This window comes from Melanerpes formicivorus, unplaced genomic scaffold, assembly GCF_026170545.1.
Source record: "Melanerpes formicivorus ecotype bairdi unplaced genomic scaffold, bMelFor1.0.p_v2 SCAF_26, whole genome shotgun sequence".
Taxonomy (NCBI): Eukaryota; Metazoa; Chordata; class Aves; order Piciformes; family Picidae; genus Melanerpes; species Melanerpes formicivorus.
In genome coordinates, this window is record NW_027142378.1 from 8,521,709 (window position 1) to 8,544,754 (window position 23,046).

Below are 23,046 nucleotides of genomic sequence, written 5' to 3' on the forward strand. Positions count from 1 at the left end.
GCGGCTGTCACGTGGCTCCCGAAGGAACCCGCCCTCTCAGCTGGGTCGCGGCGGCGGCCGCCGGGCGGGGACGAGTCCGCTCCTCCCCTTCGTTCTGTTCCCGGACGTGCCGTCGTTGGAGGCCCCCTCTAGGTAAGCAGTGCGGCCTCTGTGCAGCGCTGCAGACAGGTGACCCGTCCGGGAGGGCCGCTGTCATCACTGGGCCGCCGTCTCCTCCGCTCTTTGTTTGTGATGCTGAGGGGTCCCTATTGGGGGAGGACTGCGGGCCCTGACCATGCTTCCGTCGGTTGTCCTGGCAGGGAGACCCGAGCCACGGGGCTGGAGCCGGTGCGCCGGGGGCACCCGGCGAGGAGGATGTAGCCGCCGGATCGATGCGTTCGGCCCGCCGTACCGCGCGGGACGAAGCTATCGGCTTTCTGCTGTTGCTGCCTGTGCGGGTGACGCACGGCCAGGATCGGCGGCGGGGCCGGGCGGAAGCGGCTGTTTCCGGGAGGGTCCCGGCGCCTCGGAGGGCCGTCCGTGCCCGAGTCGCTGCTGTCGGCGGGGCGCGGGGAGCCGGTCAGCACTGCAGCTACTGCCGAGAGAGGGGCTACCCGCCGGGGCGGGCGTCGGTCGGTGCTTGCCGCTGGCCCCGGACAGGCTTTGACGAGACGACGGCGCAGGCCTAAGGCGGCCGGCAGCGGGCAGGCACCCGCCGGGCAAATCTCTCTGTGCTTTGTCGGGTGCGGGGGCTAAAGGCGGTGTGGAGACGGAAGATCCCCGTGCCTGTCAAAGTGTCCCCTGGCTGGGGTGTGAGTGCGGCGTGTGACGGCACCTCTGCGCTGTGCAGACCGCTGCGCAGGTGGGTCAAGATGTCGTGACAGGTGTTGACAGATCAAATCGTCTTCTCGGTCTGGAAGACCTGGACTGCTGCAGGTCTTTTTTGTTTGATTGTTTGTTTTCGTTTTCTTCTTTTTAAGTGAAGCTGCAAAGTGTTTTACAACAATGAACTTAGAGGTTCAAAAATGGATCATAAGGTGATGGAGGTCTTGGAGAGTTCTCTATTCCAGCGTCCTGCTCAGAGCAGATGGCTCTGAGATCAGATGAGCTGGCTCAGGGCTTTTTCCGGTGAGGTCTTGAAGGTCTTTGAGGGTGGAGACCACACAAGCTCTTTGGGCAACTTGTCATAGTATCACAGTATCAGTCAGGGTTGGAAGGGACCACAAGGATCATCTAGTTCCAACCCCCCTGCCATGGGCAGGGACACCCCACACTAGATCAGCCTGGCCAGAGCCTCATCCAGCCTGGGCTTAAACACCCCCAGGGACAGGGCCTCGACCACCTCCCTTGACAACCCATTCCAGGGTTTCACCGCTCTCATGGTGAAGAACCTCCTCCTCACATCTAGCCTGAATCTCCCCACCTCCAGCTTCAGTCCATTCCCCCTAGTCCTATCACTACCTGAGATCCTGAGAAGTGGAACTTGTTCCACAGTCCCACTGTCCTGAGGTGGTTGAATCCCCATTCCTGGAGGGGTTTCACAGTCATAGAGAGGTGGTGCTGAGGTTTAGCACCATAGATTTAGATAGTGGTTGGACTCGTTCTTAAGAGTCTTTTCCAACCAAAACAATTCTATGATTCTGGGAAGTTTTTCCTTTTACCCAGTACAGAGCCCTCTGGTTTCATCCTCCCACCATGCAAGTTCATTGAAATGCTTATGTTAATGTATGTTTGCTGAAATTGAAGTGAAAGAAAACAGATGCTATGCCTTAGCTATACTCTGCTGAACTGCCAGGTCTGTTACTTGTGTGTAAATATAAGCCTTGTTTTCAGCAGGGGTTGCAAGTCATTGCACTTTCATCTATATCCATGGTGCCACAATAAAAGCTGCTAAGCCCCCTGCCCTGTGGGGTGTTCCAGGCCAGGCTGGATGAGGCCTTTAGTGACTTGATCTGGTGGAAGGTGTCTCTACCCATGGCAGGGGGATTGAAACTCTAAGGTCCCTTCCAACTCAAACCATTCTGTGGTTGACCAGACAGAATATAATGACCTCAATACATTGAGATATATCTGCAAATTACTTGGGAAATATTCTCTCTTGTGCAGGAGTTAACAAACGTGGAAGGTTTCGAGTAAGAAAGCACGAAGGAATAATACAGAGCAAAGTATGTTCTAGACTTTTGCCCAACTTGAAATAGTTGCCTCAGAAAGTATGTCTTTCCCTAGAGAGTAAAGTTCTCAAACTCAGTACATGGATGCTGAAGACAAGGTGCCTGGAAAGGGTGTTTTAAATGGCAAACAAGAAATCTTGATTTCTTCATTGACATGCAAATTTGCAGGTTAATTTCTTTCCTAACAGTTTACAGGAGTGGAGGAGCATGGCTGATACACCATCTCAGTTGTACCTATTTCTGCAGCTGTTCATTTCTTTCTGCACTTTAGATTGGGTGTAAACAGCACAACAGAAAGAAAATGACCCACTGGTTTCATCGCAACCCTTTGAAGGCTACAGCTCCTGTTTCGTTTAACTTTTATGGGGTAGCTACCACTCCAGCGGCAGGAAAGCTTTGCAAGTAAGTGTTCTTGTGATTAACTTCACTTTGCCTCTCACATTGTGGAGTCCTGAGCACCTGACTGCTGTAAAAGCACATCTGTAAAAGTAATGGTCGGCCTTCAGTTTCAGTTCTGGAGGTGACTAGAAATGTGTAGGCTGAGGCAATGAGACACTGCCAAGCCTCCAGCATTCAGTTACAAAGAATGAATTACCCAGTTTTCAAGTCTCTGAGTGTGTGGCAAAGCCTATTACAGTAATGCAGAGGCAAAGGACTAAGCATTTCATTGTCTTCGTGATGACTGTGCATTCTTCTGCAAGAGATTACTTAAAGCAATTTCCATAAGTGAATGAGGCCTGAATGTTCTATTGTAGATGTTGTAATAAGAAAAAAATCCCAGCTTACTTTCCAGATCTATTCTTATCTCTCCACCTTGAAGAATGTGCTTGCTTATTACCTCCCTTCCCTCTCCCTGCACCCAACCTCTTGGTGGTTGAAGACATCATTAGTTTAGTATATGGCAGAATAATGGATTGATAATGAGTCTGATTATCCATTGCTATCTGCCCAAAATGGATTGTGCTTGAAAGAGTTAATCCTGTGTCTCCAGAGGAGAATGGCAAATTGCCCTGAATTGCTTGCCATCTTCCTCCTGAAATACTTTTCCTTGCCTTCAGCACTGGAATGGTGCTGCACCTGGGACATAAGGGATGCTGACTGACAGACTGGCAGATAGCTCAATCAAGTGCTTCCCTTCCCTTTCTTAGCCAAAAGGATGTAGGAAGAGGTTGATCTGCATTATAACAAAAGGATAGTGGTATATGTAGGTGGCCACATTCTTAATAGTACCTTTTGGGGTGAAGTTCCTTAGATTTGTTTTTTCTGCTTCCTCCCCTCCACACAGTGATTTGAGGTTATCTCGAACACGACTGCTGGAGCTCTTTACAGACTCAAGTTGTAATCCAGAGATGATGAAGAATGCAACTGACTTGTACTTCTCACTCTTGCAAGGTAGGAACATTGATTAGCAACACTCTGGTGTCTCAAAAGATGTACAGTTTGAGGCTTCATGATGCTTCTCAGAGTGTGTCATGTGCTGATGTTCTGTAAAGAAGCTTGGCACTTCTTGGGAAGCAGAGTATCTTCATGGCTTCTATTGCTTGATACCAGGCATGAGTATTCACCAGGACCTTTCTACAAGTTCCAGTGTCATTTGTGACCCAGTCAATACTAAGTGTTGCTTCTAGCCTCATTCTGCTTCCTGCTGGAGGAGAAAATGTTTGCCTGCCTCTTAGGTGATGGTGAATTGCTGCTTAAGGATAACTTGAGTCTATTAATTAGTTGACAGAAGTCACTTTTTGGTGTAAACTTCTGTTTTGTCTAATGCTAGACAATAGACATGTGCATCTTACACTCCTGCTGCTGCCTGTCCTGGGTATATTTAGCTGCTCATTAGCACAGTGTCTGTATTTTCAGTAGATGGTCACCTCTGATGATGCACTCCCTCAAAACCTTTCTCCTCTCAATATTTTGATAACTCTCTCTTAGCAGTCAAGTGCTCAGGACTGAGTTTTTATGACTCAGGTGATTCATGGAAACTGTGACCTTTCAGCCTGTGGGAAGTGAAGCAGCTCAAGTTGGTTCAGTTCCCTCAGTCTCTGGGAGGGTGTAAGCTAATGCAGCAGTCTAGCTATGAAGTTAAAATAATGAGCCCATGCAGACAAGATTTAGAGAGGTTTTTGTCAGGAAAGCATCAAGTTTGGTCACTACAATCTTCTGCATGTGAAAGCAACAGTATTTTGTGTCTTCATAAATATGTGCCAGCACCTAGAGCTATAACCCCAAGAGTTGCTGTTGCAAGACTTCACTCCTTGGAAGTCTGTAAGGCCTGATCAGACCAAGGCCCATCTTACCCCTCCCTCAAAATTTTCTTGGGCCTGTGTAGTATAAGTTTCATCCTACTGACTGCTGCTTTCTGGGTTGGTGGACCTAAAAACCAGCTTTCCTGTAGCCCTGAAGACAGAAGAGGTGATTACTACATGAGCAGATGCTTACAAACCTTTTTCCCTCTCTCTGTTGACCAGGCAGCTTTTCTTGGAATTTGCCCATCCTTCCTATGTTGGCAGGGACAGTCACTCACTCCCCATCTGCAGCCTCACCCAGCCTGTGCCTGGGGCAGTCCTAACTCCTAGCTGGTCATCCTATGGGACATGCAGATGTCTACAAGGTCTTCCTTGAGCAATCCTTGAGCAGGGTTGAGCTGATAACCTGCTGGGCAAGGAGTTTCTTGTAGTAACCAGTTGGGGTTTTTTGTGCATCTTGTTCTCAAGATACCAAGGAATAAAATAGAAGCCTCAGGGTGTAACCTGGGGGTTTGAGGGGTACAGTGAGAAGCATTCTTTTCTCTGTATCCATATTCTCATTGCTCCCCATTCCTTCATGACTTGTTGCTGTTTCTTTCTGGTTACCTGTTGGCACTTCTTTTTTTATCCTATAGGCTTTATCCTTTCACCAGATGAATCTTCCCAAGACTGCAAGTTGAGATACATTCAGAATTTCAAGTGGACAGACACATTACAAGGACAAATTCCAAGGTGGGTATGCCTTAGTGATGGCAGGGTTTGCAGCTCTTTGCTTCTGGTCTATGATATGCCTGCACATGTGCCAGCACAAGTGTGAGGGAAGACTCTGAAGTGTAGCAAAATGCTGAACAGGAAGTAGTTTCTAAAACATTGTTGCTTTGTGGGTTTTGTAGCTGTTGTACTGCATGAGGTGTTCTGAAGCATGTGCTGCCTTGATCACAGAAGCACAGAAAGTTAGGGACCTCAAAAGATCATCGAGTCCAACTCCTCTGCCAGAACAGGATCACCTAGAGCAGGTCACAGGGGCAGGTTTTCAGTGTCTCTGGAGGAGGAGACTCCACAGCCCTTCTGGGCAGCCTGTTCCAGTGCTCTGTCATCCTGACAGTGAAAAAGGTTTTTCCTTATGCTTACATGGAACCTCCTGTACTCCAGCTTGCACCCATTGCCCCTTGTCCTGTCACAGGACATCACTGAGCAGAGCCTGGCTCCATCCTCCTGACTCTTGCCCTTTGCATATTTATAAACATTAATTAGGTCACTTCTCAGGCTCCTCTTCTCCAAGCTAAAGAGACCCAGCTCTCTCAGCCTTTCCTCACAAGGGAGATGTTCCACTCCCTTCATCATCTTTGTAAAGATGATTAATCATTGTTATGTAAGGATGTGATCATTGATGATAATGCTAGAAGGATTCATTGTGACTTAGTTGATCTACTAACTGTATCTGCAGTTGGCTAGAGCAGTAGCAGAAAGAAGAGCCTTGAAAATATTGGTGAATTGAATATAAGATAGTTTGCTACTGTTTCAAACATTTTCATTTGGCACTATTGCCTGACCAGTATCTCCTGAGGTCTTTGAAGTACAGATGTCCATACATTCATAGAATGGTTTAGGTTGGAAGGGACCTTAAAGATCATCTGCTTCCAAAGCTCCCACCAAGGGCAGGAACACCTTTCACTAGAACAGGTTGCTCAAGGCCTGATCCAGCCTGGCCTTGAACACCTCCAAGGAGGGGACATGCACAACCTCCCTGGGCAACCCATTCCAGTGTTTCACCACTCTCACTATATAGAATTTCTTCCTAATACCCAGTCCAAATATTCCCTTTTCCCACTCAAAGCCATTCCCCCTTGTCCTATCACTACAAGCCCTCCCCAGCTTTCTTGTAGGCCCCCTTCAACTACTGGTAGGCCACTATCAGGTCTCCATGGAGCCTCCTTTTCTCCATGCTGAGTGTTGCTGAATAATTAGACTGTGTCTTTGTCCTCTGAAGCTGCTAGTGCATGTACTCCTGGTGCAAACAAAAGTTTGTGTTTTAAGTAGGAGCATAGATCTGTAACCTTCTGGATTATTCAGTTGTCTCTTGTTATTGTAGTTAATTGTGTTGTATAACCAGGCCTATGTCTAGTTTTTATCTAGAAGTCCTCCACTTCCTCAAAGCTTTTATTCCCCTTGGAAGAGAGTCTGTTGATTAGGACTCCCTTCTAATCTTCTCTTGGTCATACACATTTGTACTTGTGCCAATAGTTTTCTTCCCACTTCCCACACCTTTCTTGAAGTCTGCTGGTTCCTAAGCTATACTGAGCTTGTGACTGCAAATTCCCTCTTTTCAAAGAGCCTGTGTTTAGTGACTGAACTTTCCTGCTATTTGCACATGCTGTTTGTCTGCAGTTACACAAATACTTGCAATAACATTCATTTGAGAGAGGTGTAATAGGCTCTGGCTTATTAACTTAGCAGCTACACCTTTAAAGCAGACATTCCAGAGCAAGGCTTTCCACAAAATGTGCAATTAAATAAAGAGAGAAAGGGGAAAAAAAAAGGGAAAGTAGAAGAGATGGAAAAATTTCAGCCACACCCAAAGCTAAACAAATCTCAAGTTACTGTTTTAAAATAAAAGCTCTCAACTGGGGAAAGTAGGCATCTGAGTGTGGGAGGTTGCAGTTAAGAGCTCTTAAAGGGAGTGAGTCAAAAAAAAGGAGTGTCTTTTTAGGCAGTTCAGCAAGCAGGAGGCTCTGAGTTAGAAAGTGTTCACTTCTTAAATGGGAAATGCTTATTTTATGGTGAGAAATGTCAACATGCTCTATCAGCTGTCAGCAGAGAGAGCTTGTCAGACCAAAATGGAAAGCATTAAATTGTTGGGGGGGGGCTGTGTGTCTGTCCCTCTTTAGTGCCCAGCAGGATGCAGTGTTTGAACTGGTTTCCATGGGATTTAATGTCGCTCTGTGGTACACGAAGTATGCATCCAGACTCGCTGGAAAAGAAGAGTAAGTGCTTTTCTTTCCTTAGTCATTCCATTGCAGCAATATCCCACCAAAAAATGCAGTGGGGTGTGAGTTTTGCCTGCTGCAGGGCTTGTCCAGCTGAGACAGTAGGAGGTCGAGGAGGCAGTTGGCTTTCATTCGTGTGCTGTAATGTCCAAGGGCACTTCAGTCCCTTCTGGTATCCATGAACAAAGTGTACTAGGCCCATTGACTGTGCTGTGTAGAAAGTGTCAGCTGTGAGTAAACCCTTCATCAGCCTGGCTCTAAATGTTCAGGTACAAAACTCAGACTCTCAAAGTAGGATAGGATAGGATAGGATAGGATAGGATAGGATAGGATAGGATAGGATAGGATAGGACAGGATGGAATAGAATGGAATAGAATGGACCAGACCAGGTTGAAAGAGACCTTCAAGGTCATTGTGTCCAACCTATCATCCAACAGCACCTAATCAACTAAACCATGCAACCAAGCACCCTGTCAAGTCTCCCCCTGAACACCTCCAATGATGGTGACTCCACCACCTCCCTGGGCAGCCCATTCCAATGGGCAGTCACTCTCTCTGTGTAGAACTTCTTCCTAACCTCCAGCCTAAACCTCCCCTGGAGCAGCTTGAGACTGTGTCCCCTTGTTCTGGTGCTGGTTGCCTGGGAGAAGAGACCAAGCTCCACCTGTCTACAACCTCCCTTAAGGTAGTTGTAGAGAGCAATAACTTCTTTCAGATATCTAAAGCTTTGGCTTTTAAACACTGAGGTTACTTTTCATCTGAGAGTCAGTACAAGTTTTTATTTGAGAGCCAGGTTTCTTTGTTCAAGTGAGTTCTATTTGAGTATTTAATGACTGGACACTGTAAGAAACTTGTTTACCATGAGGGTGCCACATCATTGGAGCAGATTACTTAGAGTTGGTAGACACCCCCCCCCCATTCTTGAGGGATTCATCCAGACAAAGCTGTGACTGATCTTGATCTACTGCTGTTGATAGTCCTTCTCCAAAGCAGAAGGTAGGAATGACACCTAGAGGTCCTTTCTAACTGAGATTGCATTGTTCTATATTCATAGTATAACAGAAGATGAAGCAAAAGATGTTCACAGAAGCCTGAAGATAGCAGCTGGGATTTTTAAACACTTGAAGGTAGAAAAACCATCTTTGCTGTCTGTTCTTGTCTCCATGTGCTCAACTTTTTGTCTTAGCTAAGCCCTTGCTTTTCTGATGAGGTTACAGAACAAACAAATACTTCAGACTGCCTGAATGAAACAGGACAAAGAAGGGTATCAAGATGTTGTGCTACCACTCAATCCCTGTTACTATTCCCCACTGGCAGTGGAAGAGTAATCTGCCTGGCCAGTGGCATGTGCCACAGTGCTGTCAGCCATCTTGGGACCTTCACTTTGTGTCCCATCCAGTTAGGAATAAGGGTCTTGCATTTCAGTGGCAGCAGTGGTATTGAGCCTAAACTAACTCTGAGACTTGCTTTGTACATAGGAAAGTCACATTCCAAAACTGATTACACCAGTAGAAAAGGGAAGAGATTTAGAAGCTCGACTTATAGACTCTTACATCATACAGTGCCAAGCTGAAGCTCAAGAAGGTATCTTCAAGTATATTTTTTGCTGGGGATGGGAAATGGCAGTCTCTGGGGGTTGCTCTGTCTCATGAAGTCAGCCTGGCAGCAATGCCATTGTTTCTCCTGAATTGTTGGGGCTTAGTGGGGCAGGTTGCTTTTCAAGAGAGTTTCAATTATAGGAGGAAAAATGCCAAAAATGAGTCTGATACTACAAATGCAGCCACTTTGGACACACTCATATGTCACATTCCTCCCCTCTTATATTTTCATCTTTCATGGAGTCTTTGCTCACCTAGCAAAAATTCCCAGTTTACAGAATCACAGAACACATGGAGTTGGAAGGGACTCTCAAAGGTCATCTTGCCCAAGCCCCCTGCAGTCAGCAGGGACATCCCCAACTACCTCAGGTTGCTCAGGGCCTCATCAGCTCTGACCTTGAATGTGTCCAGTGATGGGGCCTCAACCACATCCCTGGGCAACCTGTTCCAGTATTTCACCACTCTCATTGTAAAGGGCTTCCTCCTTATGTCCAACCTAAATCTACCCTGCTCCAGTGTAAAACCATTGCCCCTCAGCCTATCACCACAAGCCCTTCTAAACAGTCCCTCCCCAGCCTTCCTGTTGGTCTCCTTCAGATACTGAAATATAGCTATAAGGTCTCCTTGGAGCCTTCTCTTCTCCAGGCTGAACAACTCAAACTCCTTCAGCCTGTCCTCACAGGAGAGGTGCTCTAGTCCTCTGAGCATCTTTGTGGCCTTCCCCTGGACATGGCCCAGCAGGTCAATGTCCTTCTTGTGTTGGGGACCTCAGAGCTGGGCACAGTACTCCAGGTGAAGTCTCACCAGAGCAGAGTGGCAGAATCACCTCCCTCAACCTGCTGGCCACACTGCTTTTGATGCAGCCCAGGGCTGCTTTACTTTGCAGCTTCTGTTTACTACCCAGAGTTCAGACTAAGCTTCCTTCAGCTTTTCTATTGATTTGGAATCACCCTATCCAAGAACCAGTCCATCTTTATTCTGCAGCTTGCTTATACTGCACAATACTTGTTCTCTGCTCACATGGTGGGGGGGTTTAAAACACTGAGATGCCTCTGCTGATTGGACCTGACCTTTCAATTAAACTTTAATACTGTGGTGTGGGATGGGTTTTTTTTTCCAGTGACAATTGCTCGGGCTATTGAGCTGAAACACAACCCAGGGCTCATAGCTGCTCTTGCTTATGAAACAGCCAACTTCTACCAAAAAGCTGGTAAGTGACTTCTTTTGTATCCTTAGTGCCCTGGTTTATGCTTCCTTGCCAGCAGACATGCTTCACCTGCCCATCAGCTGTGAGATCACCGCTGTCTGTCCCTGGACATACTTTGTGCATTTAGCTTCCATTTAATGTATTGAAGGCTTCAGTTAGCAGTGTAACAGATACATTTTGGTAAGGCCTCTTTTATCTTGTGGGAATTTCTTTTCTGGAGCTGGTAGTGGAAAATGTTAGTGAGGGGAGACAAGGCAGAGAAATGTCTGGAGACTATGTATTAGCAGCAAACAAATGGCTTGATGTAAATGGGAGTGTGGTTTAGCTGCCTTGCAGCAGAAGATTATGATGCAGATCACAGAATCACCAAGGTTGGAAGAGACCTCAAAGATCATCAAGTCCAACCTGTCACCCAAGACCTCATGACTAAACCATGGCACCAGTTGCCATGTCCAGTCCCCTCTTGAACACCTCCAGGGATGGGGACTCCACCACCTCCCTGGGCAGCATATTCCAATGGCAAACGACTCTCTCAGTGAAGAACTTTCTCCTCACCCCAAGCCTAAACTTCCCCTGGTGCAGCTTGAGACTGTGTCCTCTTGTCCTCTGTGTTTTCCTTCTACTGAGCCAGTAGTTGCTCAATTGTATGTACATTCCAGAGAGTATGGACAGCAATGGCCTCTGCCCATTATTCCCAGGGCAGCTGCAGCCTGGTGAGCGATCTTTATCTATGCACCTTCCAGAGAGTCCTTATCCGATGGCATCTGCCCCATCCACATCAGCTATTGGCTGGGCAAGCAGCAAAGGTGATTTTATCTTTGTTGAGTCACATCAAGAGAGACAAGATTTAGGCTCTCACAGTTCTCCAGACCCTTCACCAGCTTTGTTGTCCTTCTCTGGACACGCTCCAGCATCTCAATGTCTTTCTTGTAGTGAGGGATCCAAAACTGAACCCAGTGCTCAGGATGTGGCCTTACCAGTGCTGAGTACAGGGAGACAATCACTTCCCTGGTCCTGCTGGAAAGGACTTCATGGTTACAAATTAGGAATGAGCTTTGACATGCTGCCTAAAAATACTTAAAAGCATTAGCCTTCCAAACTTAGTGAACAGCAATTTCAGATGTTCTAGGGACAGCTGCTCAGTACACTGGATTGTTTTGGTGGTTTTTCTTCCTCACAGTTTCTCTGTGCCTTCTCAGGAGCAGTTTGTCACTTCTTTTCTGGTGATTTTATCTGGTTAATATCTATTGCTAAGTGTAAGAATTCTGGTCTTTGAGTGTGGTTTTTTTTAAATGGAAATGTCTTAAAGAATAACTTTACTTATGTGTTCATAGATCAAACGTTATCCAGTTTGGATCCAACCTATGCAGGTAAATGGAGGAAGTACTTAAACTTGAAGACTTGTTTCTATATGGCTTATGTAAGTACTGCAGCTGCCAGCAGCTTTTTCATGTTTTTAATGCTTTGACATTTCTTCATGGTGTTTAAGGGCTGGTTAGGGAAAGAGGACCAAGTACTGCCTTGACTTTCCATGCTGGGAAGGGTAACTGTGCATCAGTGGCATTGGAAGGGTTTTTCTTGAGCCAAGTGAAATTACTTGAGACACTGGCACAGGTTGCCCAGGGAGGTGGTAGAAGCCCCATCCCTGGAGGTTTTTAAGGCCAGGCTGCATGTGGCTGTGAGCAACCTGATCTAGTGTGAGGGTTCCCTGCCCATGGCAGGGGGGTTGGAACTAGATGATCCTTGAGGTCCCTTCCAACCCTAACAATTCTATGATTCTATGATGCTTCAGAAGTTCAGTGTGGAATTACTGAATTGTGATCACATATTGTTAAGTGCAGCAATTCAAGGTGAGCATAATACTCAGCTTCCATTATCTGCATCACAATCTGACACAGTCCACAGCTGATTATCTGTCTGAAGGCCCTGACTGAAACTGCATTAAGTAATGTTGGACACTGCATTAAGTAATGTTGGATACCATTCCAAGTGCTGTCCAAGATTGTGATCTCTTAGCAAGTGCAGTGGTCCTCTTGGGATCATCAGCTGCTCAAATTGGTGGGGGTCTTTGTTCTTCCTGTAGCTTGCCAGCTTGCCTTCTGGCTCTTTCATGCTGTGAAAAAGGCCCAAACCAAGCATTTAACACAGTTAACTTTCTCATACATTAAAGCTGTGTCTAGAAGCCACTTGCCTTATTAACAAGTTTGAGAGGTGAGGGAGAGTCAGAGCTGTGCTGGTTTTTTCTTGTTTGTTTAATTGTCTGTTTAATTTGTGTAACTGTAATAAGGGCAATGGTAGACTTAGAACAAACATCAAAGGAAGGTATGCAAGGTAGCCATTGGGTTATGGGATTGTTCCTCCACTTGTGGTATTTAGTATTTAAACTCAGCAACAGATAGTAAAAGAAGAGGCAGTTCAGTTCTCACTAGAATACTATCTTTAAGTGTGAAGCAATGGGACTGTTTGGGGTGGAAAAGCTATTTGGACTATAGCAAACTATCTCAGGCAGCAGAAGACATCTGTATTCAGTGATGTTTGTTGCAGACTGAGTTTTTGAGTGTCCAGGTAGTACTAGTTTTTAGTCTTTGCTTTGTATATTTGACTGGAGTTCATCCTCCTCCTAGGATGGAACTTAGTGGTGCACATTTGATACAGTGAGAGAGAAGTTTGGACTAGATTGTGTTCTGGTGCTTTTGGTAAAACTGTCTTCATGAAGCTCAAAGTTACCCTTGGCTAGACTTGAGACAGCTTGCTTCATATCTGCCTTGAGGTGCTGATGTTGCACTGCACTGTTCACCAATGCTGTTTTGACCTGCCTTCCCAAGTTGTCAGCATCTGCAGGGAATGGCAACTTCAGAGAAGTCAGCTCTGATGTAAGGAAGAGAAGAAGAGAACCGGTGCAGAAAGTGCCCAATGGTTTTGGTAATGATTTTGTCCTCTCCCATCAGGCATACTGTTACCATGGTCAGACTTTACTGGCAAGTGATAAATGTGGGGAAGCAATCAGATCTCTGCAGGAATCAGAAAAATGTAAGTGTGATTGAGCCTGGCTAACAGGGTCTGATCATGCCAAGCCTGTTCTGTTTTACTGTCTCTTATTTATTTGGCCTCCCTTATACTTAAGATTTTATCTGTCACCTGATGAAAATCTAGCACACTTTAGAATACAAACAGCATATTCTTTTTTTGTCTTAACAAAGAGGCTCTTTCATGACAGTAGTGCAGAAAATGTCATCTTAGTATCATAGTATCAGTCAGGGTTGGAAGGGACCACAAGGATCATCTAGGTCCAACCCCCCTGCCATGGCCAGGGACACCCCACACTAGATCAGGCTGGCCAGAGCCTCAGCCAGCCTGGCCTTAAACACCTCCAGGGACAGGGCCTCAACCACCTCCCTGGACAACCCATTCCAGGGCCTCACCACTCTCATGGTGAAGAACCTCCTCCTCACATCCAGCCTGAATCTCCCCACCTCCAGCTTCACTTCATTCCCCCTAGTCCTATCACTACCTGAGATCCTGAGAAGTCCTTCCCCAGCCTTCCTGTAGGCCCCCTTCAGATACTGGAAGGCCACAATGAGGTCACCTGGGAGCCTTCTCTTCTGCAGACTGAACAGCCCCAGCTCCTTCAGTCTGTCCTCATAGGAGAGGTGCTCCAGCCCTCTGATCATCCTTGTGGCCCTTCTCTGGACACCTTCCAGCACCTCCAGATCCCTCTTGTCATAGGGGCTCCAGAACTGGATGCAGCACTCCAGATGGGGTCTCACCAGGGCTGAGTAGAGGGGGAGGATCACCTCCCTCGACCTGCTGGCCACACTTCTCCTGATGCAGCCCAGGATCTGATTGGCTTTGTGGGCTGTAAGTGCACACTGAGAGCTCCTGTTGAGCTTTTTGTCCACCAGCACCCCCAAGTCTCTCTCCTCAGGGCTACTTTCCAGCCAGTTACTGCCCAGCCTGGATTTGTGCCTGGGATTGCCTCGACCCAGATGCAGGACCCTGCACTTGCTCTTGTTGAACTTCATGAGGTTGGCTTGTGCCCACCTCTCCAGCCTGTCAAGGTCCCTCTGGATGGCCTCCCTTCCCTCCAGCGTGTCTGCTGCACCACACAGCTTGGTGTCATCAGCAAACTTGCTGAGGGTGCACTCAATGCCACTGTCCATGTCGCCCACAAATCTTCAGCCTGTGTAAGACTGGCTTTGAACTGCCTGCAATAGAGTGTAAAAATCAATTGCCTGGTCATCACGTTTTCTGCTCTGTCTGTTAAGTTGCTGCAGCCTTTTCTGCTTTGGAGGTTGCTCTGTTTCACATTAAATAGTAAATCTAGACCACATGCATTTATGTTTGAACAGCTCTCAGAAACTCAGCTCCTTTTCATTCATGTGAAAGGCAGATTAAAGAAACTTTGCAGTAGTTCAGGGTCTTCTGCCCATCCTTCTCAAAGTCCTTGCTACCCCAATGGCCTGTGCTGTGTAACTACCACAATGTGTGAAAAATGCCCAAATAATCAGATCAGGAACTGTTAACTTTAAAAATAAATAAAAAGGATTTATTAAGAACAAACTGTGGTGAATTAACTTGCAGTAAAACAAATGCTGCCTGCTGTTCACAGTGCTCCTTTTCCCAATCCATTTGAAGTGTTTAGTTTTGGGCATCAAGCCTGTGTCAATTTTTGGGCATCAACTTCATGCCCTCTCTTTTTTTTCCCCACTATGTGGCACAGTTTGGCCCATGCATACAAATGTCATCCTGCATCTTCCTACCTAAAAAGCTCTCTCTCTGTTTTTTTAACCCCTCCTGTTCCTAGGCACTTTCTCAATGCAGTAAATCTTGACTGGAAGTACTGCCTTGGAACAAGTTTATTTTTGTTTCAAAGAAGGAAGAAGCCCAAACAGATTCTGGTATCCCCTAAAACTGAAGCACTGTAGATCAGAGCCATAATTTAGCAGAGTCATGTAAATGCTTTTTACTACTTTCCTTTCTTGTAAAGTTTTTGCCAAGGCTGAAGCACTGTGCAAAGAATACGGAGAAACTAAAGGACCTGGGACCACTGCCAAACCTTCTGGACATCTCTTCTTTAGGAAGTTGGGGAGTTTGATTAAGAACACACTAGAAAAATGCCAGAGAGAGAATGGATTCATGTAAGTAATTTGTGATTGATTTCAGTACTCTATATGAACTGTTGCTGCCTTTATTTCAAGCTGGATGGTAAATGTTACTCTCCAGCTGCTGGTACCTGGTAGGCAAAAGAGGACAGAGGGGAGATGGAGAAGACTGGTAGCTGATTGTGCTTTGCTAGCAAGGAAGTTGAAACACAATCATGCCTTCAGTGAAGAATATGCTTAGGGTGCTTGGAGCCTTACCAGTATAATTACTATTACAAGTAAGGCTTTCTGTTAGTAAATGACCCTTCCAAAAAGAGTTTGAAACAGTTTAAAATAGCAAGATTAGCTTGGCTTTAGAATTCTTTTGCTCAATTCTTTCTCTCCTCCCCTACTCTTAAACCATAGTAAACCATAATAGATTTATTATTTCCCTTGATACAATATTTAAAGTCCTGTGTGACAGGGGAATTGATTCAGCAAGAAAAGAGTTGTCAAGCACATCAAGCTGAACTGCAAACAGGAAAACAACTTCTCTACTCTGCTTTGGCTCCAATAACCATTGACATAGTTTACAACAGCAGCATACAGGAGATTTCAACAAATCCATGGCCCTCTAGAATCAAACTTTGAAAGAGAAACCAGATAACCAGTGACTGTTTTGGGAGATGTGCCTGCCACAGAGCCCTGCTGCAGCACAGGAAATAAGGTAGCATGTGTCAGTATTGGTCAGGTTTCAGCTCTTACTGGTTTGCTGAGAGTAGGTTAATACCCCCCATTCAGCCTTTGTGTTGTAGCAAGTCTTTGTGGATGGTGCAGTGTCATTGCTGCTAGGCCCTGTGGCACCTTGAGATTGATTCAGGATAAGAATTGTCCTCTTTGTCTTTCTTGGGAAGTATTTTAAGTCTCCATTTGGATTTTGAAGGGCTTTTTGGACCAAAAAAAATTGCTCTTCTCATCGAAGCACTGGGAATAATGGTTATCAAGTAGGGAAAAACCCACCTAGTAATTAGGGGATGAACAACACCAAGAAGGAATTGCTTTTGTTCTTGTGAATGTTGCTGAGAGAATGCATGTTGGATGGCGCCTTAATGACAAGAAAGAGAGCAGCGGTGGTTGCCAATGTAAAAACCCAGACAGTTTCTCTTTAGAATTGCAAGCCAGACTTGCAGAGAGAGTGCATTGTGTTTCAAATACATTGCTCTTTTCTCTTACAGCTATTTTCAGAAGGTGCCAGCAGAGGCTCCCCAGCTGGAACTGAAAGCAAACTATGGCTTAGTAGAGCCTGTTCCTTTTGAATTCCCTGCCTTGAACGCACACTGGACTCCTGAAACACTTGCAGCATTTGATCTCACCAAGAGGCCAAAGGATGACACTGTAAGATAATCTTCTGTACTCTACTTTCTCATTAGCTTTATTCTGCCTAGAATACAGAGTTGCTAATTTGCTCTTCTGTCATGTTCCCCAGCTCAGTGCAGACACAGGACTACTACTTGAGCTCACATTTTAGCTGTGACAGAGGGCAAAGTCAGTTCACCTCTCTGCCACACTGTCAGCATCTGCAAATTAAGAGTCATTTGTCCTTAAGCCCTGAATAGAAGGAAGTTCTTCAATGTGTATAAGCTGCTGAAATGTTACAGGAGTGAATGCTGTAAAAAACAAACAAGACTTGTGGAAAGGGATCCATCTAAGGATGCTGAAATAGAGAATATTTGGCTTTTCCCACTTGCCTGAGGCTTGCTCGAAGTCTTCAGCCTTGAAAAGAGAGGGGACTGTGAGACTAGGATATGTGAAGTTAGCTGTGGGTAAATAGTGTGCAGACACAGCAGTTTGTGCTTGTGGGATTTATTCTTTTCTTTATGTTTGCAGGCTAAACCAAAAACAGATGAAGAAGTAAAACCTCTGAAGGAACCAGATATAAAGCCTCAAAAAGACAGTGGATGCCAGATTTCTTAAGTGCCCTAAGTGCTTTGAATTCACTTTGAAACTGTATTAAGTGGACTTTGGGGCTTTAGTTCTGATCTCACTTTTTCTAATTCATCTTTTTTCAATGTAGAGGACTAATTTAGTTTGGTTAGTCTGCATCTATCTTGCTTGAGAATGTGCTGGGTTTCTAGGAGTTTATTTATATCTGAGGTATTTTGGGGGGGGGGGTTTAGTGGGATCTCATAGAACGAGCGGGCTTAAATGTTCCTCTTGTGCCTCTCTAGAGAGTTGCTTTTTGTGTGGATTTAGTTTCTCCCCACAAAGAGCAAAGGAAGTGTCATGATTGTGATGCTTGAGGATTTTTCTATTAAATTATATGCTGTGTAATGGCAAATTCTGCAAGCAGAAGTTTGCAGGAGCAGTTGTATTTATTCAGGTTTTGCCACTGAGGCTTAACACCCTCATGTCATGTTCTGCTCACCTAATTGTAGTGAGCCAAAAAAACCCCAACCAATCTGGGTTTTGTTTGTGACACCCCTATGGTATTTCACAGACCATGGAAAACCTTCAGTTCTGCCTAACTAGAGCACAATTTATACTCTGAAAACATTAGCTTCTCTATTGACAAGGGTTCTTGGATTAGAATTGGTAGTAAGGTGCTTTTAGTTTGCCTGTCCTTCAATTAAAACCCTTTCATGTGCATGTGGAGAGGATGCAGCAAGTAATATGAAAGTTCAGAAATAATGCACCACAGTGTCACCCATGTGGAGTTTTCAAGCTTGGAAGATTTGCTAAGTTTGAAAGATGCAGGGAGTTGAAACCTCCTGGCACTAGAATTCATGAACTTGTGATGCATGAGGTAATGGAATTGTAGCCAAGATGCTGTGTTTCCACCAAGGTAGTGCCTGTAAGAAGCTGCTAACAGGGACAAAAGGTGAGCTGAAGGTGTAACTGGGAAACAGAACTCTAGGTTTCCTTTCTGCCATATGTAAACACTACTATTCCTCAGCTTTTGCAGTATTGCACTGACACCAGCTCCTAATGAAGAGAACTTGCCAAAAGCCAAGCCCAGTCAAGACTGAGGAAAGCATTTTGTAGAACTTGCTTCTTCCATTTCTGCCTCCTGTGGAAAATGTGATAACATCCTTTAGTGCTGAGCGCTGCCAAACACCCCTGTCAGCAAAAACATCCTTCCAGTCCCATGCACATGTTGAAGTGAGGGCCTTGCAGTCTCTGGGTACCAGTTGCTTCACTTTCTTTTTACCTGAGGAAGAAACAGCCTGAAAATGTTCCTCTTTCAACAAATCCTGGTGGCTTATGCACTTAACGTGACCTAAGCTATAAACACATTCCTCCCTTTGTACTATCAGTTCATCTTCCACTGTGGTGTAATTCAGTGCTTCTGTTAGAATCTTTCATGGGAGTAACTTAGCTGAGAGGGCAGGTGTGTAGCTCCCTGAAGGCCTGTGGAATAGAAACTGTTGAGGAGATTAATAGGAAGCTCAAGACTCACCCTGAGACACTGGACCAAAGTGCAGAAGCTGTTGCTGCAGAAGGCAAAGAGGCTTTTAATGCTGGCTGTTAGGGGGGAATGAAATGCAGAACTCCTTGCTTCCATATTTTCTTTCAGCCAGTTCTGCACACAAAAAACAAATGTAAAACCAATTAAATTGCTTTGAAAGAAGCTTCTGTTCTGCAAGAGCTTAGGAGATAGAGGACAAGGAGCATCCAGAAGAATTTCTATCTAAAATTGGTCTGTTTCTTCTGCTGCTGCACAGGGGCCTGGGATATGTTTTATGAAGAGTTACTCAGATCTGTTCATAACTTGGTCAGCTTCTTGCACTGTTAAAAGACCAGCTTAGGTTTATGCCAGAACAGAGTAGGGAACTACTTTGCTTACACAGGTTTAAATTCCAAAAACTCCTGCAGCTGTAGTCATCTCCATTTGCTTAGCCTGCCCCCTTTAGGGATCAAGATGCAGTTAACTGAGTTTCATAATCATGACTTTTTAGTTACTCATTGGTTTTGAGGTAGCTGTGTGTGTCTCAGCCTAATTCATTTTAACACAGAATCACACAATGTTAGGGGTTGGAAAGGACCTCATTGAGTCCAACCCCCCTGCTAGAGCAGGATCATCTAGAGTAGGTCACACAGGAATGCATCCAGATGGGTTTTGAATGTCTCTGGAGAAGGAGACTCCACAATCTCTCTGGGCAGCCTGTTCTGGTGTTTTGTCACCCTCACACTGAAAACAATTTTCCTTATATTCACATGGAACCTCCTCTGCTCCAGCTTGCCCCCATTGCCCTTTGTCCCACCACTGCACATCACTGAGCAAAGCCTGGCTCTGTCCTCCCAACACTCACCCCTCACATCTTCATAAACATTATGAGGTCACCCCTCAGTCTCTTCTCCTAGCTAAAGAGCCCCAGCTCCCTCAGTCCTTCCTCGTAGGGGAGATGTTCTACTCCCTTAATCATCTTTGTGGCTTTGGGCTGGACTCTTTCAAGCAGTTCCCTGTCCCTTTCCTTCTATGCAGCCTGGATTCTTTTCCCTCCTCCCTTCAATTTCCCTTCCACATCCTCCACACTTAGGCACAGACTCCCCCCTGTTTGTGAATGCATGTATAAGTCCTGGCACTCATTTCTAATGCCTTTTTTTTCCCCCATGCATGTATTTCAGTGAGTGAATATCACAAAATAAAACTAGCAGGTGATGGTTAAATCATTCCCAAACAACTTCTTAGGAAAGGTGACTTACCAGATTTGCAATTATTTTTTGGTGGTGGTGTGTTTGAATCAAGTTGACTGTAAATAGTTTGGGGCATAACCAAGTGGATCGTGTCAGATGAAGGCATTACTTAAGCCTAGCTGCGTAACCTCTTAGGCCATGACTATTTCAGTAAATGTGATGTAGTAGTTTAAAAATAGACTAATGGAGCAAACCAATTCACTCAACATGTGTTGCTTTTCAAGACAAACTTTGTTTATGTGTGGTTAAAATCCTGTGGCAAACACTGGGTAGCTTTACTCAAAAATAAGAACCTGGAGAGTGTTTAGTTTGCGACGGGTAGAGAGCGGCCATGAGTCCATGAGCAGCTTTCCCTTCTGGTTTTGTTGGGTAGTAGCTCAGTTTAGGAAGGAGGTTGACTTGCTGGAACAAGTCCAGAGAAGGGCAATGAAGTTGGTGAGGGGTTTGGAACACAAGCCCTATGAAGAGAGACTGAGGGAGCTGGGGTTGCTTAGCCTGGAGAGGAGGAGACTCAAGGGTGACCTTATTACTCTCTACAACTACCTGAAGGGAGGTTGTAGACAGACAGATCTTGGTCTCTTCTCCCAGGCAGCCAGCACCAGAACAAGAGGACACAGTCTCAGGCTGCACCAGATGAGGTTTAGATTGGATGTTAGGAAGAAGTTCTATCCAGAGAGAGTGATTGCCCATTGGAATGGGCTGCCCGGGGAGGTGGTGGAGTCACCATCATTGGAGGTGTTCAGGAGGAGACTTGATGGGGTGCTTGGTGCCATGGGTTAGTTGTTTAGGTAGGTTGGATTGGTTGATGGGTTGGACAGGATGATCTTGAAGGTCTCTTCCAACCTGGTTTATTCTATTCTATTCTAAAAGAGCTAGACTTACTGTAAATAATGTGTAGGTTAAGTGTCCAATATGCTTAAGATTATGGGTGGATTCACTGGGAGTCTCAGTTAATCTCGGTTTCAGTTGAACCTAGCAGCCACGTTCCTTGTGTTGTGATTTCCTTTATAAGTTTTTCAGGATGAAGTCTTTTGAGTGGTGACTTGGCAATACTCTCATGCTGCAAGAGCCTGCTTTTCTGGCCTCTCCCTGGTCTTAGAGGCTCTTGTGGCTACCCTGCAAATCTTTTTGGTGTAAATAGTCTTTAAAAACCTGTGCCCAGTTGGAACTAGGACAGAACTGCAGCTAAATAAACTACAGAGTGCTGGGCCCTCTGTTTTGTGCTTTTAAAACTGTAGTGATTGTCTATAACCTCCTATAAACCAAACCATAAAGCTCTTTGGAAGATCTCTATTTAAAATCCCTCCCTCCATGTATTTAAATACACTTTCCTCCATGTTTCTTGTTCCTGGGTTTACAGTAGTTAATCTCCATCCAGCATGTGGCACTCCTACCACTGAGGGACTAAATGTGGCCCTTGGGTGCTGATGTGCACCTCTCACTGCATTGAGGAGAGGAGTTGTGCCTGTCAGCCTCAGGATAACCTTTGGTCACTTCAGTGTTCAGCATGGATATGTAGTAGTAGTAGTAGAGGCTCATACCATGAGCAAGAGAACGGATCCCTGTGTCTGTGTTGAATATAGCCAGCTTTGCACTTGAGGAGTTTCTGACCTTGCAATTTCAGTACAATACAGTGTGGCTGTAAATATTCCTTCCTGTCATTTTGATTCTGTTGCACTGATTTCAGTACTGTGCTCTTGGTAAGATTTCTATGGCAAGCATTACTAAAACCTACCTTCAACTGTCTGTGTATAAAACAAACTCATGAAGCATGTCTCTGCCTTCAGTACTGGGGGAACGTGAGAGGAGGCAGCAGTTAATCTGCCTGTGTTGTCAATGCAAAGGAAGGAAAAGCTGCTGGGTACTGGCTGAGGGATGACACATTTCATCCCATCCACGTGTCTAGTATCTAAACTGAGTTTCAACATTGCCATCAGTCTTGTCCATGCCTATACATTACCCCAGAAGTAATTACCCCTCTCTAACATTACCCCTGGAGTAATAACCCGTCTCTAACCTTATCCCTGAAGTAATAACCCCTCTCTAACCTTATCCCTGAAGTAATAACCCCTCTCTAACATTATCCCTGAAGTAATAACCCCTCTCTAACATTACCCCTGGAGTAATAACCCCTCTCTAACATTACCCCTGGAGTAATAACCCCTCTCTAACCTTATCCCTGAAGTAATAACCCCTCTCTAACATTATCCCTGAAGTAATAACCCCTCTCTAACATTATCCCTGAAGTAATAACCCCTCTCTAACATTACCCCTGAAGTAATAACCCCTCTCTAACCTTACCCCTGAAGTAATAACCCCTCTCTAACCTTACCCCTGAAGTAATAACCCCTCTCTAACCTTACCCCTGAAGTAATAACCCCTCTCTAACATTACCCCTGAAGTAATAACCCCTCTCTAAAGATCACTGCCAAATGATCACAAAAGCACAGGCTGCTTTCTAATTTCCAGTTTAATTTGGTTTTGTCCCCTGACTGGCCTAGTTGAGGGAGTATGACAGGCATGGAGAAGCCCCTGCAACAGGTACCTGTCTCCAGATTTTGAGTGCAGTATGAAGACCTTTCCTACAATGACTGTTGGTTTCACTCAGATCTTTTTCCCCCCTGGTGATGGTCTCAATGTCAAGAAATGCCACATGGTAACTGAGGCAGCCCTTGGTTAGCTCTTTCCATAGGAAGGCCTGCCTCCTTTGGTGCCTTCATGGACTGCAACTGAATCAATGGCATCAGCTCTGACTGAGCAGTCTTGTATTGTGAGGACTGTCACCATGCAATCTTAAGCTTCATAGTTTGACAATGTGTATATAGCCACGGGTTTTGGAGTACCATTGAAAATAAACAATCTTAATGTACCAGGTCTTGTTTCATCATTTCAAAAGGTTAAGGTTAGGAGCAAGAAGAAGGGTGTTACTCTCTCCAATTTCATGCAAGACTAATAATTACAGAGGATACTTGAACCCTCTGAGGGGCTGAAGGAGGATTTCCATGAGCAAAAGACATGGATTGGGTGATGTGGAAGTGGTAGCTACAGTGAAGCACTTTTGAGTCATAGGGCAGGAAGGGAGGA

At 45.3% G+C, this 23,046-nt stretch overlaps 1 protein-coding gene across 2 annotated transcripts; it reads left to right on the forward strand.

Annotated features, from left to right (window-relative positions):
* Positions 1-68: 68 nt before the first annotated feature.
* On the forward strand, positions 69-22,831 carry BROX (BRO1 domain and CAAX motif containing). Of its 2 annotated transcripts, none has more exons than XM_068153532.1 (13): positions 69-132; positions 2,422-2,552; positions 3,436-3,542; positions 5,029-5,125; positions 7,282-7,377; positions 8,436-8,508; positions 8,860-8,965; positions 10,100-10,189; positions 11,521-11,606; positions 13,135-13,216; positions 15,174-15,324; positions 16,503-16,662; positions 17,155-22,831. In XM_068153532.1, exons 2-13 carry the CDS (start codon positions 2,452-2,454, stop codon positions 17,239-17,241), a joined length of 1,236 nt encoding a protein of 411 aa, XP_068009633.1. In that variant the 5' UTR covers positions 69-132; positions 2,422-2,451; the 3' UTR covers positions 17,242-22,831. The 2 variants fall into 2 exon arrangements, with proteins under 2 accessions (XP_068009633.1, XP_068009632.1); XM_068153531.1 differs by lacking the exon at positions 69-132 and adding an exon at positions 332-841.
* The last annotated feature ends 215 nt before the right edge of the window (positions 22,832-23,046 follow it).

Excerpts from the sequence above, each read along its gene's own strand:
- BROX (XM_068153532.1), top strand. The coding sequence starts at position 2,452 with ATGACCCACTGGTTTCATCGCAACCCTTTGAAGGCTACAGCTCCTGTT. Across the intron at positions 2,553-3,435 it reads GCGGCAGGAAAGCTTTGCAA|TGATTTGAGGTTATCTCGAA; the intron begins GTAAGTGTTCTT and ends CCCTCCACACAG. Across the intron at positions 8,509-8,859 it reads GGATTTTTAAACACTTGAAG|GAAAGTCACATTCCAAAACT; the intron begins GTAGAAAAACCA and ends CTTTGTACATAG.